Below are 17759 nucleotides of genomic sequence, written 5' to 3' on the forward strand. Positions count from 1 at the left end.
GAGGACCAGAGTCAACTCAGGTGGCAAGACGGGTCCTTTATGGAGACAGGACTTAGCTGAAGTTCCCCTCTTCTCCTCCCTTCCAAGGAGACTTTGAGAACAAGGAAGGCCAACCCAGTCTCCTTCCTGTGCCTTCCCGTCCTAATACCCGCATGGCCTCTTCCAGGGCTGGTAATGCCTCTTCCAGATCCTTCTGGGCATTGTCAGCCAGTGCCTGGCACTTGACTTCCTCAATCGCGATCTTCTCGCTATTGGCTGTGACGGCCTAGGGATGAAGAGAAGACGAGGGTTTTGTCTACACCTTGAGCAGAAGTGGGGGTGATGTTGCTAGTGGTAATGATGCAAGAGAAAGCTAAAGAAGACTTGAGGAGTGGGCCTGGCACCCCCTGCCCTATAACTGATGGAGGCTGGGAAGCCCCTCTGCCCGGTGGGCACAGGGAATAGGGGACGTGAGGGGCAGGGGCGATCTGGGGGGGGCGGGGGCACCTTCTGCTGCTCATCTGCTTCCCGCTTCTGCTGCACGATGATGACCAGGTACTCCTCACACTGCTTCTGGAACTCAGCCACCTTTTTCTTGGCATCCTCCAGCTCCAAGGACATCACTTCCACCTTTTCCCTAGTTTCATCTATCTTAAACAGCCCTGTCCGCAACTTATTGGCCTGGTCCAGCAGCTCCTGCCGCTTCTCCGCCAGCAACCTAGGGCACAGAGTAGGATCAGGAACCCCAGGAGTCTGGGCCCTCAGAAAGGAGAGGCCCATGTAGCCTCCCTTCCCAGTGTGGCTCTGGTCCCTGACTTTCTGCTTGTTGCCACCACCACCACCCTAGTCAGATCTGTATCATTTCCTTGCCTGGATCATTGCCAACAGCCTCCCAACTGGTCTTCCTGTTTCTGGACTCTTGTCCCTCTCATTTATTCTACACACTGTTGTCAGAGTTGGCGTGCTGGCTACCGTTTTCATTGTAACACTTCCCTACCTGAGGCCTTTCTACTGTGCAGCAATTCCCCACTGTGCAGCAGGCAGCGGGGCTGCAGTGAACCAGAAAATACAAGTTTCTCTCAAGGGGGTGGCCATCCCTGGGCTTCAGTTCAATTCAGTTCAGTCGTGTCCGACTCTTTGTGACCCCATGAACCACAGAACCCCAGGCCTCCCTGTCCAACACCAACTGCCAGAGTCTACCCAAACCCATGTCCATTGAGTCGGTGATGCCATCCAGCCATCTCATCCTCTGTCATCCCCTTCTCCTCCTGCCCTCAATCTTTCCCAGCATCAGGGTCTTTCAAATGAGTCAGCTCTTCACATCAGGTGGCCAAAGTATTGGAGTTTCAGCTTCAACATCAGTCCTGCCAATGAACACCCAGGACTGATCTCCTTTAGGATGGACTAGTTGGATCTTCTTGCAGTCCAAGGGACTCTCAAGAGTCTTCTCTAACACCACAGTTCAAAAGGATCTATTATTCAGCACTCAGCTTTCTCTATAGTCCAACTCTCACATCCATACATGACTACTGGAAAAACCATAGCCTTGACTAGACGGACCTTTCTGGACAAAGCCCTGGGCTTCAGCTTGATTTTTTCCATTTGAGAGTGAATGTGGAATTGTATTGCCACAATTTCTGACGTTTCAAGACAGACTGGAAATCTGGAATTTTCCAAGGCTTCAAGTTTTAAATGTTGGCAACTCATTCACAAAGTTTTAATGTTGTACAGTCCCCCCAAAAAAGTCTAAGAAAGATTGTTTTCTGAATTAAATACTAAATATGGGCTTCCCAGGTGGTACAGTGGTAAAAAATCATCCTGCTGGTGCAGGACACACAACAGATGAGGGTTTGATCCCTGGGTTGGGAAGATACGCTTGAGTAGGAAATGGTAATCCACTCCAGTATTTTTGCCTGGAAAATTCCATGGACAAAGGAGCCTTGGCAGGCTACAGTCCATGGGGTCGGAGTCAGACATGACTGAGTAACTGAGCACATAGGCACGTGCATGTAAATTGCTTAACACAGTGACTGGGAAACCATAGACAGGATGTGAATCTATGGACCCAGGGAAGGTAAGGACTTGATTTTGTTAACCGGCATATATATTACAAGTATCTAAAATAATGCCTGGCACAGAGTACATGCTCAAAATACTTGTTAAATGACTGAATTAATGTTGGCTATCATTATTATTACAAATGGCTTTTTCTTCACCTTGATTGAAATACTAAATCCAATAAACATGAGGGTTTTTTTTATGTTTTTCTTATAACCTTCAAAGCAAATTATTGTGTTGTGCACATAAAAAGACAGTCAATACAACTTAATTAATGAATATATAACTTGGGAATGGTGGAAAGTCTAGAAGATATTAAAGGCAGAGAGAAGAGGATATATATTGCCAAATATACCCATGATATAATGTCACAGTTGCAATGTGATTGGGATCAGGGACATCATTATTCCAGGAGACAAGGACACAGAGGTATATAAAGGGGTCACTGCCAGTGGGCCCCTGAGATGGCCACGTCCCCTGCAACCCCTCTCTTGGTTTAACTTCCTGGACAGAAACAAGCCCCCCACCTCTCTGCCATTCAGTTCCCAGTCCTCGAGTCAGTCCCCTTGGCCAGCTCCTGGATATTTTCCAAGACATCGTTTCACCAATAGCCCTCAAAAGACACCAAACTCCTGGGAATTCCCCAGGGGTTCAGTGGTTAGGACTCTGTGCTTTCACTGTAGAGAGCACGGGTTCCATTCCCAGTCAGAGACCTAAGATCCCACATGCCACAAGGTGCGGCCAAAACAAAACCAAAAAATCCACCAAGTTCCCAGGCCCTCTGTGCCCCTTACTCTTCCATCATACTTTTTATATCCAGACACAAGTTCCAGGTAGTTAGTGGGCGTGACGTAGTTGTGTCTTCGAAGTTCCAACAGCATCTTCTGGGAATATGTGGCCACTGACCAGTGCATGGTGACGAAGATCTGGGCCACTTTCTTGTGGATCTGAGATCAATGCATAGAAGTTATGAGACAGGGCAGGAGTAGAGGCAAATGGAGAACGGAAATGGGTGGGAGTGCAGGGGTTGAGGAGAGATGGGGAGGAGGGCCTCACATTCTCCTGGGTCCCCAGATCGGCTCCCATCAGGTACTTCTCAGCCACCTCCAGCAGGGCCTCGCGTGGCCACTCTGAGAACCAGTTAATGGTCGTGCAGTTCACCAGGGCTGGGTATTGGCGGATCCAGTTCCTGGCAGGGGTTGTGAGAGGCGGTTAAGTCCACTCGCAGGCTCGGCCTTCAGCGACGGTCTTTGCCACAAGTCCACTCTTTCCCTAGGAACCCCGAAGCCCCATCCTTGTGCTCCTGTGTCGCCTTGTCCAGATTCTGCTCCCCTCTAAGCTGGTTTGGTGCATGATTTAGAAACAGCTTCTGGGGTCAGAAAGAGCCAGTTTAACACCAACCAAATATGGATCTTGGGCAAGTGGCATAACCTTTGGAACATCAGTTTCCTCACCTCGAATCAGGAATAACAAAGCATACTAACTAGAGTTGTTAGGGGATTCAATGGGGTGACACATGCAGGATGCTTAGCCCAGAGCTTGGTACACGGTGAACACACCACAAGCCAAAAATATTCAAAGATAAACAAATTGGTGACCCCAACTGCCTCTCTGCATAAGTTCTCTGTCCTTCCCCTCCTTTCTGATGCCCTTGAAAATATGAAGAATGGATCCCATGTGGTGCAGACACACAGGGAATATTATTCAGCCTTAAAGGGGAAGGGGATTCTGATGCTGGCTACAAGGATAAACTTTGAAGATGTTATGCTAAGTGAAATAAACCAGTCACAAAATGACAAATACTGCATGATTCCACATCTATAAGGTATCTAGGGGTGGTCACTCACAGAAAGTAGAAGGGTGGCTACCAAGGCCTGGGGGTGGTGGGAGAAGTGGGCAGTTCCCACTGGGTACCCAGTTACAGTCTCAGACAAGAATGCTCTGGGGATCTGCTGCATAGCAGTGTGAATGTACTTAAAACCAGTTAAGATGGTAAAATTTAAGTTTTTTTTTAAACCACAATTTAAAACTTGAAAACAAAAGAAAAAGAAAAAACAGCCTTCACCTTCCAGAAAAATAAACAAAACTGTTCTACCAAAAAGGAGAGGATGAGTCCCATGTAAGTAACAGGAAGTCGCTGAAAGTAGGAACAGGCTGGGACTTGGTGGTCCAGTGGCTAAGACTCTGCGCCTCCAACGCAGGGGGCCCAGGTTTGCCCCCTAGTGAGGAGACTAGATCCCACATGGCACAATTAAAGATCCGGCAGGCTGAACCACGCCCTGGCACAGGCTGCGACAATAAGACGCGGAGACTTGGAGACACGTGTGGCGCGGCGGGACAGGCTGGCGCTACTCCGGAGTCTTGGGGGCAGAAGGAAGGGAGACCAGGAGCGGGGAGGAGTGCCCCCCCCTCCCCCCACACACCAACTCCCGAGGGAGAAGGCCGACACGGGAGTCACCTGAAGGGGTCGCCCACGGGGCTGAGGCAGAGGACGATGTGCAGGTTGTTCCGCACGCGCTCGATGAGGTAGGTGAAGAGGCTGTCTGAGGACTCTGGCACCTGCTCAGCGCGCGCCTGGTCTATGATGAGCGTCTGGATCTGGTGAACGCCGCCACAGTCAGAGGGCGGAGGTTTCCAGGACAGCACCCAGGGCGGGAGGGAACAGAGGGGCACACGGGGTGTGGGTTTTAAGGCCGCTCTGCCCACCAGGGTCCGGGGAGGGAAGAAGGCCCAAGAGGAACAATTCTTCCACCTAATGGAGGAGCTGGAGAGGGGGCGCGACAGCGGCATCCTCGGGACTTAGGAAAGCCAGAATCAACTGGTAGTGGGTATAGAAGCATCGCACCTCTTCGAATTCATCCGCCTTATAGAGATTGGGGACCTCGCCCGAGCTAAGGATGTTGTTGATGTCCTCTAGGAATGATTCGTCAGCAATCTGGGTGTCCACGAAAAGGAAGGACGTGGCCTTGAGCTCCACCCCAGCCTGGCGATACAGACGCTTGATATCTGGGCCAGGGGAGACAGAACCTTTCAGATTCACCCTTCTGTCTGTCTTTCCTCTTCTATTGATTAGAAAGCTGTCCCCCCGCCAGGGACACATACAGGACACCATCTTCCCTACCTGGCTTCCCTCCCTCCTGTTATTTCACTCTCAGCCCCAAACCCACTTCCGTCTCAGAAACCCAGCCTTACCTTCTCGGAATTCCTGCCTCCGGTAATGTTTGGTGACCTCAATCTGGAAGGTGATGTACTCGCAGATGGATGAGGCCAGGCGGGCCAGACTCTGCCGCCCGCTGCCCCCAATGCCCACCAAAAGCATGTTGCCCCGAGGCTGTCCAATGACCCGCACGATCCGTGTGACTGGAGGGAAAGGGAGGATAAGAGTTGGCTGAGCAAGCTCAGGGGACCTCCAGGACCTAGGCTGGGGGGCTGGGACACCTGACGCTGCAGTAGAGGGACCCACCAGTGTGGGAAGAGGTTCGTGCCTGAAGCTTGGGTAGCAATTCACCATTCAATCTTCACCATGTCTGTTAAATACCATCATCAAAGAAAAAATGTCCACCCATGGATACAAGCGCATCTGGGGTCAGGGAGGAGGGAAACTTGTGGGGCTCAATTTGAGAAAGATCTGGGAAGAGATCCCCATATCCTTGGAGTACCCTGTCACTGGGATGCTGGAGAAGGGCCGGGAACAGGAAGTGCTCACTGTGCTCGATGGCCTCTCGGAAGAGCACCAGCTGCATTGGCACGACAGCAGGTGACAGGTTGTACTCATTGAGTGCTGTCTCCATGGCTGTCTTCAGGACCGTCAGATCCATCAGGTCCTCGTACACCTTGGGCTCCCGCAGGAAGTCCCCTGGGCCGTGGCAAGAGGGGACAGATTCCAAATGCTTGGTCCTCCCCAGGCTTCCCCAAAGGGCCCTTCCTCCCTGGGCCCCAGTGCCCCGCCTCTTCTTCTAACCCATCTCCTAAGACTCTCCAGCCTACAGGGGCCACAGCTCCTGGCTCACCAAAGATGGGAGAACGTTTGTTGGGACAAAGGTTATGAAACGTCAGGTCAAAGAAGGAGCCGAGTTTGTCACTTAGGATGCTCACGAAGGCTTCCATGTCTGTGGCGTCAACCAGTCGGTCAGAAAAGACTCTGTTGGGAGGGAGCTGGGGTTAGATCTGGGATTGAAGAGGAGAGTGGCCCTGGGGAGGGGAGCGGGAGATGGGGGTAGGGAAGTGGAGGCTTGGGCTTGGGGAGGCCTGGATCTGGTGGGCCACAGCACCCTCACCGGAAGCATTCGTGGATCCAAAGTCGGGTGATGCTGGACTTGGTATCATGGAAATCCTTGTTGGCCCTCAGCATGCCCTGGAACACCTGGGAGAGGGGCGTGGCCAGTGGGATGGAGGGAGGGAAGAGGGTCCCTCCAGAAGTTCTAGTGGAAGTGGCATTCGAGATGGGGTGATTTGGGGTGTGTGGGATGCTCCCACACTCCAGGGCTCACTTTGAGGAGGGGAGAATACCTCCAAGGAGGCTGTGCTTGGCCAGGGGGAAGGGTCAGATGGAGTTTCACCTTGGAGATGTCTCGAAGGTTGAAGAGGTAGTGGATCTTGGCGGGTGTGGGCAGGAAGCGCTGCACCACAGTGTTGTACACGTCCAAGGTGGCCTCGGTCACCACGTTCCCAATGGGCTTCACCTCTTCCTCAAAGTCCTGGAGCTTCTGGTTGATCATGGTGCCAAATATCCGGATGATCTGGGACTCCTAGAAACAGACCCTCAGACTCAATCTCACAGCTCCTGGCCTTTCAGCCAAGGCGGGGACTCAGGTCAGTGGAGTAAAGTACTTGGGAGCAGAGTACGGAGGGGGGCACAAAAAACCCCTCAGAAATCAAGAGAAGTCATGCTTTAGTGTAATATTTAAAAATCAGAATTAATGCAAACTGTCCATGAGGAACAAATGCGAACATTTTAAATAAAGACAGGATCTGTACTGTTGGTTTTTCCTTTTGCCTTGGGCTCTCATGTAGCTCAGCATGGCACTATACTGATCTTGTATTTGTTTAAAATGTTGGTGTTTTGTTCATCCTGAATTTTGGTATTGATTTTTTAAAATATTGCATTATTATTTGTCTGGATTTCTGAGGTTTGGGGACACCCCTGGGTTCTTCCCTTGCCTCCCCTAGCTGCTCTAGTCTCCTCTTTGGGGGGTGTGCCTTCCTTCATCTGCTTGGGCCCTACTCTCTGCCCACTGGGACTGTCAGGCTTCACACACCAGAGCCAGCTCAGCAGAAGCAAAGGTGCCTACAGAGAGCAGAGAGTCTCCCCTCCAAGTATCAGAGCTCCCTGGATGCAGCTTGTGATCTGTGCCCTCGTTCTCTAGGACACGGGTAGTTTTGCCTTCTACAGCCCCTCCCCCAGCCCCCAGGATGCCCTCACCGTGGGAAAGGTCATGTTGATGATGTTAAATCGACTTTGCAGCCTTGGGGAGATGACGGTCCGTCCACCCCCAGGAGGGCCCATGGCGGCCATCAGGAACATGTCCTAGACAGCAAAGACCAGATGGGTCGGGTGGGGTTGGGGAAGACAGGCAGGAGGAGGGGAAATGGAGGGGCAAAGAAATAGGGAGGATGTGAGAGGAGCAAGGAGGAAGAGAGGGAATGGAGGGACAAACAGGAAGAGGGAAGAGCAGGAAGAAACATGGAGTAATGGGGATGAAAAGGTGAGGGAAAGGAAGGGGTTTGGGACGCTTTTAATGTCCACAGAGTTACTAAGGCAACTAATTTGCTCTTATTTCTTTCTCTTTTTTTGGCCATGCCATTCAGCATGTGAGATCTTAGTTCCTTGACCAGGGATTGAACCTAGGTCCTTGGCAGTGGGAGCGCTGAGTCCTAAACACTGGACTGTCAGGGAATTCCCTATTTGTTCTTATTTCATCATTATAATCCATGTTCCCAACTTGGAAAATAGAGGTAAGTTAAACACACACATACACACACAACATTTGATAACATCTTTTGGACATTTTCTTCTATTTTAATATACACATATATTAATATATACTTGTATCTGTGTATGTATGTTCTTTCTCTGAAACATATGAATCTATTATTAGTTGAATTTGGACCCTGAGTGTCAGATAGGTGAGTGCCCCAGAAATCAGGCTGAAATGACTGCCCACTAATTCAGGAAAAAGAAACAAGATGCTCAGGATCCCATGGGAGAACAGCCAGGACTAACAGGAGATTCCTAGATCCTGGGTGGGGAGTGGAGAATTGGTACCAGGGAGGTGGTTCCTGAAACAATGGGAGGCGGAGAGGCCTGGAGAGGGGTGTTGTGGGCGGCTCTGATTGGCATCAGCGTTGCCATGGAAGTGAGGTGTAAGAGGCCTGGGAAAGGAGTAGAAGTTGGAGGACAGGCTCCCTTGGTCACAAAGCACAGGGCAGTCAATGAAGAGAGTTACTGGTAGGAATTGACCGAGGAGCCAGATGTCTGGGGCCTAAGAAAGGCAGGACCCTCCTCTGTGGGGAGGAACACAGGCTTACAGGACTTTATCCTGGGGTCCCAGTGGAGTGGGGACAGAACCCATCACAGGAAGGAACAGAGACTCGAAGAACAGATTCTCCGGATGCTTACTCGAATGTACTTGATGGTCTGCTTCGTTCGATCATACCAGAAGCCGTAGTCAATCCAGAGGCGAATCAGCTCCAGCGGGGGCTGGGACCCAAACGTGTCCTTGGCTGGCATATTGAGGTCATCCATGAAGGTGATCATGCTTTTGCCTCCGAAAGGCACATAGACACCCTTGGTTCGCTTCTCCACCCTGCTCTCAATGATGCTCTGCACGTTATTAGACGTGGTCTGGTGGGAAAGGTACAGAATGAACGCTTGGGTCCCAAGAGAGAAATTAGAGGTTAGAGAGGCATGTCCAGCGGGCACTGGGCTCCCAAAGGGGAGCAGAGACAGGGAGAGAGCAGGGGCTGCCAACCTGGCCCGGGGGTCCTGCCACACACCTGCGCAGACATGTTGACTGTGAGCACTGACCACTGGCTGGAGGGCAAGGACTGCAGGACACTCTGGGCAATGGAGGTCTTTCCAGTCCCCACAGGACCCACCAGCAGGACGGGGTTCTGGCTGGCCACCATGGTGCTCACCAGGTAGTTGTAGCGGACAGTGTCGACGGTGGGCACCATGATCTTATAGAAGGGGGAGCTGGGGGTGGGGAAGGGACTGTGTCTCAAGATCATGGCCCACTCTTTTCTAACTCCTGCTTCCTTCTGCTCCCCACTCTTCCTCTGGCATCACTACTCTCTGATCACCCACCCTGCCTCCTGTGGAGCCTGGGGATCAGGCATTCTCCTCAGGGACCCTGTCCCATTTCCTCTAGCTTCTGCTTCCTGTCCTGGAAAGTCATCTCAACTCTCTCACCACATCTCCCCCCACCACAATCCCAAGCCTGACCCACTCCCCAGGCCCGGCTCTGACTTTGGAGGGTAGCGCCAACTCTTAGGGAGCTTATCCTCAAACGATGTCCAGCTCCGCATCTTTGGGTCCACGAAATACTCGTACACTGTGTCCTGAGGACGGAATGTGTGTCAGATTACCAAGGCCTGCCTTTGGCTTTCCCTGCCCAGAAAAAGCACTCATAGATCACAGGGAAGAAGAGAGAGCTGGGTGGCAGGCTGAGGCTCAAGATGTCTGAGGATCACGAATATAGAAAAATAGGACAGCTGGGCTGGAGGGCGCTGACCTTGTTGGGAAAAGTGCCCTCAATCTCTCGGAGGTAACTGTCGATCTTCTTGCGGCCCTCCTCATCCACAGAGGCACACACCGACCAGATCATGCTGAACACAAACGTCAGCTCTACCATGGAGGCAAAGTTTTCACTGTCAGCTGGGTTCACCTGCATGGAAAAGGAGAAGAGGAAATATCCTAAATCTATTAACTGAAGAGATGGAGACCATAATTTGAAGAGATACATGCACCACAATGTTCATTGCAGCACTATTCACAATAGTGAGGATGTGGAAACAACCTAGATGTCCATCAACAAAGGACTAGATAAAGAAGATGTGTACAGATATACAGTGGAGTATCACTCAGCCTTTAAAAAGAATGAAATAATCCCATTTGCAGCAACATGGTTGGACCTGGAGATTATCATACTAAGTGAAGTAAGTCTGACAAAGAAAAACAAATATCACTTATGTAAAGAATCTAAAAAATAATGATACAAATGAACTTATTTATAAAACACAAACAGACTCATAGAAAACAAACATATGGTTACCAAAGGGAATAAGTTGGGGAGAGGGACAAATTGGGAAGTTGGAATTAACATATACACGTGACTATATATAAAATAGCTAAGCAACAAGGCTCTACTCTATAGCACAGGATCTCTCTTCTCAATACTCTGTAATGGTCTATATGCGGAAAGAATCAAGAAAGAGCAGAAGTATGTATTTGTATAACAGATTCATTTTGCCATACACCTGAAACTAATGCAACATTGTAAATCAATTATACCTCAATAAGAAAAACTTTTTTAAGCAACATAAAGGTGAATAGAAAAGAGAGAGAGAGACTTCCCTGGTGGTCCAGTGGTTAATCTGCTTTGCAATGCAGGGGACTTAGGTTCGATCTCTGGTTGGGAAACTAAGATCCCATATGCTGTGGGGTAACTAAGCCTGAGTGCCACAACTAGAGAGCCCATGTTACTCAACACAGCCAAATAAATACATGTTTTTTAAAAAGAGAGATGGAGGGGTCTATTTTGGCAACTCATCACAAAGAATTAAAATTTCCCTCCCTTCTTGGTTCTGTTTGGAAAACCATGTAGTTGTAGAGAAACCTAAATCAAAACATTTACATAAACCTACTAAGCTACAAAAGCACCACGGGAAGTTGTGCTAAGACTCTGGTGTCTGCTGTATTGAATCCAGAGTCCTTATTCTGTCCTTCCAGCTCACACTTGTACACATCTCACCATCCTCTTCTCAGGGTCTCTGCTACAGCTAAGAGGTACCACACACCGACACCACCCATCAGCCCACCCTGCCCAGCGGGGGGCTGGCTCTCCTATCTGTTTCTGCAAAAGTCATCCTGTTGGCATAGACTGCCCTCCTCTCTTTGTTCTGTTCATCAGCCTTCTTCTCCCAGCAGTCCTCCTCAGCAGTTGAATGCCGTTGATACTACCTTACTATCATTTTCCTACATGTCACCTTGCAAGTTCACCTACATAGTTTTAATTTATATTAATCATACCAGGAATGACACATACTGTTATAGATCCTAATTGTTATATAACTATATATTAATAGTTGAATGAGCTGGTAATGCCCTTAAAAACAATATGAACCATTTCTAGGCAGTGCTTTAATCTCAGCAGAAAAATATCCAATTTTGGTCCTTACACCATAATTCTAGACTAAACAAAAATGTTCTTCAATATCAGTTAATCTGGAAATTTCTAAAGCCCCTCATCAGACTAAATGGGGAGCTCCTCCCAGCAAAAACAGTATCCCAAGGGCTCACAGATTCCAAGATTTAATACTTAATTTCAGAAAGAATGGAGAAATGAGGAACCAAATGAACTATCCTCAGCTCTTAAATACAGGCAGGAAATTATAGTGAAGCCCATTGTGCTCTCTATCTGATTTGGATATAAATATATAGTTTGGCCTTGCAGCGCATGTGCCCACGTGGACACACGTGTGCACGCATATACACACCCGCATACACACACCCTCATACACACCCTTGCTGCCTCCACAGTTGGTGAGGCCCCCTCTTGGAGTCTCTGCTCCACTCAAGCCTCATGTTCCAATTGTGTCTCAGACACATCATTTCCCGGACATTTTCCCGGGAGGTTGAGAGCCCTTCCTGCCCTGGCCCCCTCTCACCCCATTCTCCGGTGTGGCCAGGGCAGAGTACAGCTTGCAGAGGGAGATGATGCCGCTATATTCTGGGAGGGGCACCAGCTCATTGCAGTTGTCCTTCTTGAAGGTCAGCATCTTGTTGATGAACTTTTCGAACATGCGCTGAAGGGGCTCGGCCTCCACCTGGCATTGAATGACCAGGAGCCCTGAATTATTCTGTGCACCACCCCCAGGCCCCACTGGTTACTTCCCGCTCCTCCATCTCCTTCATACCTTTGGCCTCTTGTCCAACCATGACTGAACATAGGGCTTCCAGCCTAGGTCTGTGTAGTCGGTGTACACCATCCCGCAGCGAGACACGGTGGCTGGGGAGGCCACTGCCAAGTTCTCCACTTCGAACAGGAGAGACACCTACAGATATACTTGGTCAGAACCTTGTCTTTCTCTCAGTAGTAAAAACACCCAGAATTCTGATGCCGCAAGGTATCTCTACTGAGTACCACGTGTGGCAGGATGAATAAGGACCTAAGCTTTACAAATGATTTGCTTATTTAAAAAAATTAGGGCTTATTCAAGGTCATCCTTATGAGAAGTCTCTCTTCCCCTCACATTGTTTGATTGGGTAGGAAAGGGTGGGCTCTTTACAAAAGCTCATAAATTATAGCCCAGGTGCACAAGGGCAGGTCATTCCCCCATATGTCATTGGCAATGAGGCTGCCTTAGTCTCTGCCACAGCACATCCTGGTACACAGTTCTCTATATGATTGTCCTCAGCGTCTGTGGCAGACAGGCATCTTTTCTTCAGTCTCACAGGCTGCCCTAAGTCCAGGTGTCCTCCTCCTCTTTCTTGTTCCTATAGCACTTCCTCTTTTCTCTTGCCCCTGCTCTTCCCCTTAGCCCTGCCCTGGGGCCCTCCAGTTTCCACCCCCCAACCTGCTCTGGCATTGCGATGCGCTCTCCGTTGATGAGGGTCAGCACTTTGTTATCATCCATGACGGAGTTCATGCTCTCAATCCATAGAGTGTCCACAGGGCCATCGAAAAGGATCCACTTTTCATCTGGTTTCTCGTCTTGGTAGGAGGTAGAGGAGAAGGAAACCACAGCTTTGTTACCTTGCCCTCCCTCCATGCTCATCTCCCTGGAGACGCAAGCAGTTGCTTCCTGGGATCTCTGCATTTCCAAGCATTTTTTTCCCCCAAATTGAGTTTTCTATCCCCACACTGCCCACCCCCTCAGGAAATTCAGGAATCTGCTCGACCCCTTGGGTACCTGCACATGCCGTCCTCATGACACTGGACAGGACGCCATCCGTCCATTCATTTGTGTTGAGGTCATATTCCCCATACAGCTCCCCTAGGGACAGTGCCTTAGGGTTCAAAGGGAACTCCTAAAATAGACACAGGAAGGGAGTTTTGAGCTGCCGGCAGACACAAATCCCAGGCTGTCCCTTTATTTCCAGGTATTTGTATTCAGCCTCGGTCTCTCTCACCCCTCCCAGGCCGCCCTCCTGGTCTGTACCGCCCTCCCTACATCCTGGCGCCCCCGCCTGCTACTCAAGTCTTGGACAGCAGTCCCACTGCCCCAGCTCCGCACCCTGACAATGTTGAAGTTGGGCTCCCCCGCGCGGCACAGGGAGGACAAGGAGGACTGGAGAATCCGCCACGAGGCAGTCTTGCCGCTGCCTGTGCAGCCCACGATCATGGTGGAGTGGCGGGAATTCTTGGTTTCATACAACTGGATGACCTTGGTGAGGGTGAACGGGGTGGGCTGCAGGCCCATGTCCCGAATCTCCTGCTCAATGGTCTCCCGCAGCTGAGAGAAGGGGAAATACAGGAAACGGAAAAAAAGTGTGAGGCATATAGAGGACTTTCAAAAGCTCCCCAGTGTCTGGGAGGATAATACTCAAATGGTTTTAAAAAATGGCACCAGGGCCCTTTGCACCCTGGCAGTTGTTCTTTCCTTGGGAAGTTGGCCAATTGCAGAGTTAAGAAATTGGGCTCTGGAGTCAGCCAGTCTGGGTCTGTAGGTTTCAGCCATGTGAACCTGCGTGAGTGAACTTCTTTGAGACTCAGTTTCCTAATCTGTTAACTGAGAGTCATGATAGTACTTCACCCTCAGGGCTGTTGTATTCAATAAAATAGTCAACAGGAAACACAATGTCTGATACAAATTTCTACAAATATCTTCTAATATCATTCAACATTTATTAAACCTCTAAAGTAGGTGCCAAGCAGTGTGCTTGGTGCTGAGAACAAATTAGTGTTCATCCCATTGCAGGGTCCATAGTCTAGTGGGGGAGCCAGACATTAAACAACTCACCAACTAAGTTAAAAAGAAATGCTTACAAAAGACGAAAACTCTGATTCGAGAAGATACATGCATCCCAGTGTTCACAGCAGTGCTATTTACAATAGCCAAGACACAGAAGTAACCTAAATGCTCATCAACATGAATGGATAAAGAAGATTTGGTAGAAAAGAATGAAATAATGCCATCTGCAACAACATGGATGAACCTAGATATTATCATATTAAGTAAATCACTTAGAGGATTAAGTAACTCGACAGAGGATGAGATGGTAGGATGGCATCACCGACTCAGTGGACATGAGTTTGAGTAAACTCTGGGAGTTGGTGATGAACAGGGAGGCCTGGCGTGCTGCAGTCCATGGGGTCACAAAGAGTCAGACACGACTGAGCGACTGAACTGAACTGAAGTCACAGAGAGAAAGACAAATATCATATGTTATTACTTACATGGAATCTTAAAAAATTATACAAATGAACTCATTTACAAAGCAGAAACAGAATCACAGACACAGAAGAAAAACTCATGGTTTCCAGAAGGGGAAAGGGCAGGGATAAATTAAGAGTTTGAGATTAGCAGATACAGCTGCTATATATAAAATAAACAAGCACCTACTTTACAGCAAAATCACTGCAGATGGTGACTGCAGCCATGAAATCAAAAGATGCTTGCTCCTTGGAAGAAAAGCTATGACAAACTTAGATAGCATTTTAAAAAGCAGAGACATTACTTTGTCAACAAAGATCCATATAGTCAGACCTTTGTTTTTCCAGTAGTTTTTCGTTTTTCCAGTAGTCATGTGTGGATGTGAGAGTTGGACCATAAAGAAGGCTGAGAGCCAAAGAATTGATGCTTTTGAACTGTGGTGTTGGAGAAGACTCTTGAGAGTCCCTTGGACTGCAAGGAGATCCAACCAGTCCATCCTAAAGGAAATCAGTCCTGAATATTCATTGGAAGGACTGATGCTAAGTCTGAAGCTCCAATACTTTGGCCACCTGATGCAAATTGCTGACTCATTGGAAAAGACCCTGATGCTGGGACATATTGAAGGCAGGAGGAGAAAGGGACAACAGAGGAAGAGATGGTCGGATGGCATCACCAACTCAATGGACATGAGTTTGGGCAAGCTCCGGGAGATGGTGAAGAACAGGGAAGCCTGGTGTTTTGTAGTCCATGGGGTCTCAAAGAGTTGGACATGACTGAGCAACTGAACAATGTTACAGCACAAAGAACCATATAAAATATCTTGTCATAACCTAATGGAAAAGAATCTGAAAAAGAATATACATATAAATATATATGTAATTATACATCATATAAAATATGTATATAATTATAAATTATTATAATTATATATACACATATATATGTGGATTTACATATATATAAAACTGAATCACTTTGCTGTACACCTGAAACTAACACAACACTGTAAGTCAACTAGGCGTTAATAAAAATTTTGTGTGTTTTATTTTTAAATTTATTTTAATTGGAGGCTAATTACTTTACAATAATGTAGTGGTTTTTGCCATACATTGACATGAATCAGCCATGAATGTATATGTGTTCCCCATCCTGAACCCCCCTCCCACCTCCCTCCCCATCCCATCCCTCTGGGTCATCCCAGTGCACCAGCCCTGAGCACCCTGTCTCATGCATCAAACCTGGACTGGCGATCTGTTTCACATATGATAATATACATGTTTCAATGCCATTCTCCCAAATCATCCCACCCTAGCCTTCTCCCACAGAGTCCGAAAGACTGTTCTATACATCTGTGTCTCTTTTGCTGTCTTGCATACAGGGTTATCATTACCATCTTTCTAAATTCCATATATATACATTAGTATACTGTACTGGTGTTTTTCTTTCTGACTTACTTCACTCTGTATAATAGGCTCCAGTTTCATCCACCTCATTAGAACTGATTCAAATGTATTCTTTTTAATGGCTGAGTAATATTCCATTGTGTATATGTATCACAGCTTTCTTATCCATTTGTCTGCTGATGGACATCTAGGTTGCTTCCATGTCCTGGCTATTACAAACAGTGCTGCAGTGAACATTGGAGTACATGTGTCTCTTTCAATTCTGGTTTCCTCGGTGTGTATGCCCAGCAGTGGGATTGCTAGGTCATATGGCAGTTCTATTTCCAGTTTTTTAAGGAATCTCCACACTGTTCTCCATAGTGGCTATACTAGTTTGCATTCCCACCAGCAGTGTAAGAGGATTCCCTTTTCTCCACACTCTCTCCAGCAGTTATTGTTTGTAGACTTTTGGATAGCAGCCATTCTGACCAGCGTGAGATGGTAGCTCATTGTGGTTCTGATTTGCATTTCTCTGACAATGAGTGATGTTGAGCATCTTTTCATGTTTGTTAGCCATCTGTATGTCTTCTTTGGAGAAATGTCTGTTTAGTTCTTTGGCCCATTTTTTGATTGGGTCATTTATTTTTCTGGAATTGAGCTGCAGGAGTTGCTTGTATATTTTTGAGATTCTTTGTCAGTTGCTTCGTTTGCTATTATTTTCTCCCATTCTGAAGGCTATCTCTTCACCTTGCTTATAGTTTCCTTCATTATGCAAAAGCTTTTAAGTTTAATTAAGTCCCATTTGTTTATTTTTGCTTTTATTTCCATTACTCTGGGAAGTGGGTCATAGAGTATCCTGCTGTGATTTATGTCTGAGAGTGTTTTGCCTATGTTTTCCTCTAGGAGTTTTATAGTTTCTGGTCTTACGTTTAGATCTTTAATCCATGTTGAGTTTATTTTTGTGTATGGTGTTAGAAAGTTTCATTTCATTCTTTTACAAGTGGTTGACCAGTTTTCCCAGCACCACTTGTTAAAGAGATTGTCTTTTCTCCATTGTATATTCTTGCCTCCTTTGTCAAAGATAAGGTGTCCATAGGTGCGTGGATTTATCTCTGGGCTTTCTATTTTGTTCCATTAATCTATGTTTCTGTCTTTGTGCCAGTACCATACTGTTTTGATGACTGTAGCTTTGTAGTATAGCCTGAAGTCAGGCAGGTTGATTCCTCTTGTTCCATTCTTCTTTCTCAAGATTGCTTTGGCTATTTGAGGTTTTTTTGTATTTCCATACAAATTGTGAAATTATTTGTTCTAGTTCTGTGAAAAATACCTTTAGTAGCTTGATAGGGATTGCACTGAATCTATAGATTGCTTTGGGTAGTATACTCATTTTCACTATATTGATTCTTCTGATCCATGAACATGGTATATTTCTCCACTTATTTGTGTCCTCTTTGATTTCTTTCACCAGTGTTTTATAGTTTTCCATATATAAATCTTTTGTTTCTTTAGGTAGATATATTTCTAAGTATTTTATTCTTTTTGTTGCAATGGTGAATGGAATTGTTTCCTTAATTTCTCTTTCTGTTTTCTCATTGTTATTGTATAGGAATGCAAGGGATTTCTGTATGTTAATTTTATATCCTGCAACTTTACTATATTCATTGATTAGCTCTAGTAATTTTCTGGTGGAGTCTTTAGGGTTTTCTATGTAGAGGATCATGTCATCTGCAAACAGTGAGAGTT

The 17759-nt window shown here is 47.4% G+C and overlaps 1 protein-coding gene across 1 annotated transcript in view; it reads right to left on the bottom strand.

Annotated features, from left to right (window-relative positions):
• The window catches only part of DNAH2 (dynein axonemal heavy chain 2), a 103800-nt gene that overhangs the window by 23008 nt on the left and 63033 nt on the right, over window positions 1-17759 (bottom strand). The window contains exons 42-62 of the mRNA XM_040243460.1: window positions 13495-13713; window positions 13171-13288; window positions 12835-12971; window positions 12175-12312; window positions 11926-12084; window positions 9771-9923; window positions 9506-9597; window positions 9034-9232; window positions 8657-8881; window positions 7460-7564; window positions 6597-6785; window positions 6315-6400; window positions 6048-6178; window positions 5744-5893; window positions 5230-5397; window positions 4883-5043; window positions 4496-4635; window positions 3094-3226; window positions 2845-2984; window positions 487-697; window positions 149-265 (exon numbers count right to left, since the gene is read on the bottom strand). Coding sequence (XP_040099394.1) covers window positions 149-265; window positions 487-697; window positions 2845-2984; window positions 3094-3226; window positions 4496-4635; window positions 4883-5043; window positions 5230-5397; window positions 5744-5893; window positions 6048-6178; window positions 6315-6400; window positions 6597-6785; window positions 7460-7564; window positions 8657-8881; window positions 9034-9232; window positions 9506-9597; window positions 9771-9923; window positions 11926-12084; window positions 12175-12312; window positions 12835-12971; window positions 13171-13288; window positions 13495-13713 — 3171 coding nt within the window. The remainder of the gene's footprint in view (window positions 1-148; window positions 266-486; window positions 698-2844; window positions 2985-3093; window positions 3227-4495; window positions 4636-4882; window positions 5044-5229; window positions 5398-5743; window positions 5894-6047; window positions 6179-6314; window positions 6401-6596; window positions 6786-7459; window positions 7565-8656; window positions 8882-9033; window positions 9233-9505; window positions 9598-9770; window positions 9924-11925; window positions 12085-12174; window positions 12313-12834; window positions 12972-13170; window positions 13289-13494; window positions 13714-17759) is intronic.

This window comes from Oryx dammah, unplaced genomic scaffold, assembly GCF_014754425.2.
Source record: "Oryx dammah isolate SB20612 unplaced genomic scaffold, SCBI_Odam_1.1 HiC_scaffold_8, whole genome shotgun sequence".
NCBI classification, from domain to species: Eukaryota; Metazoa; Chordata; class Mammalia; order Artiodactyla; family Bovidae; genus Oryx; species Oryx dammah.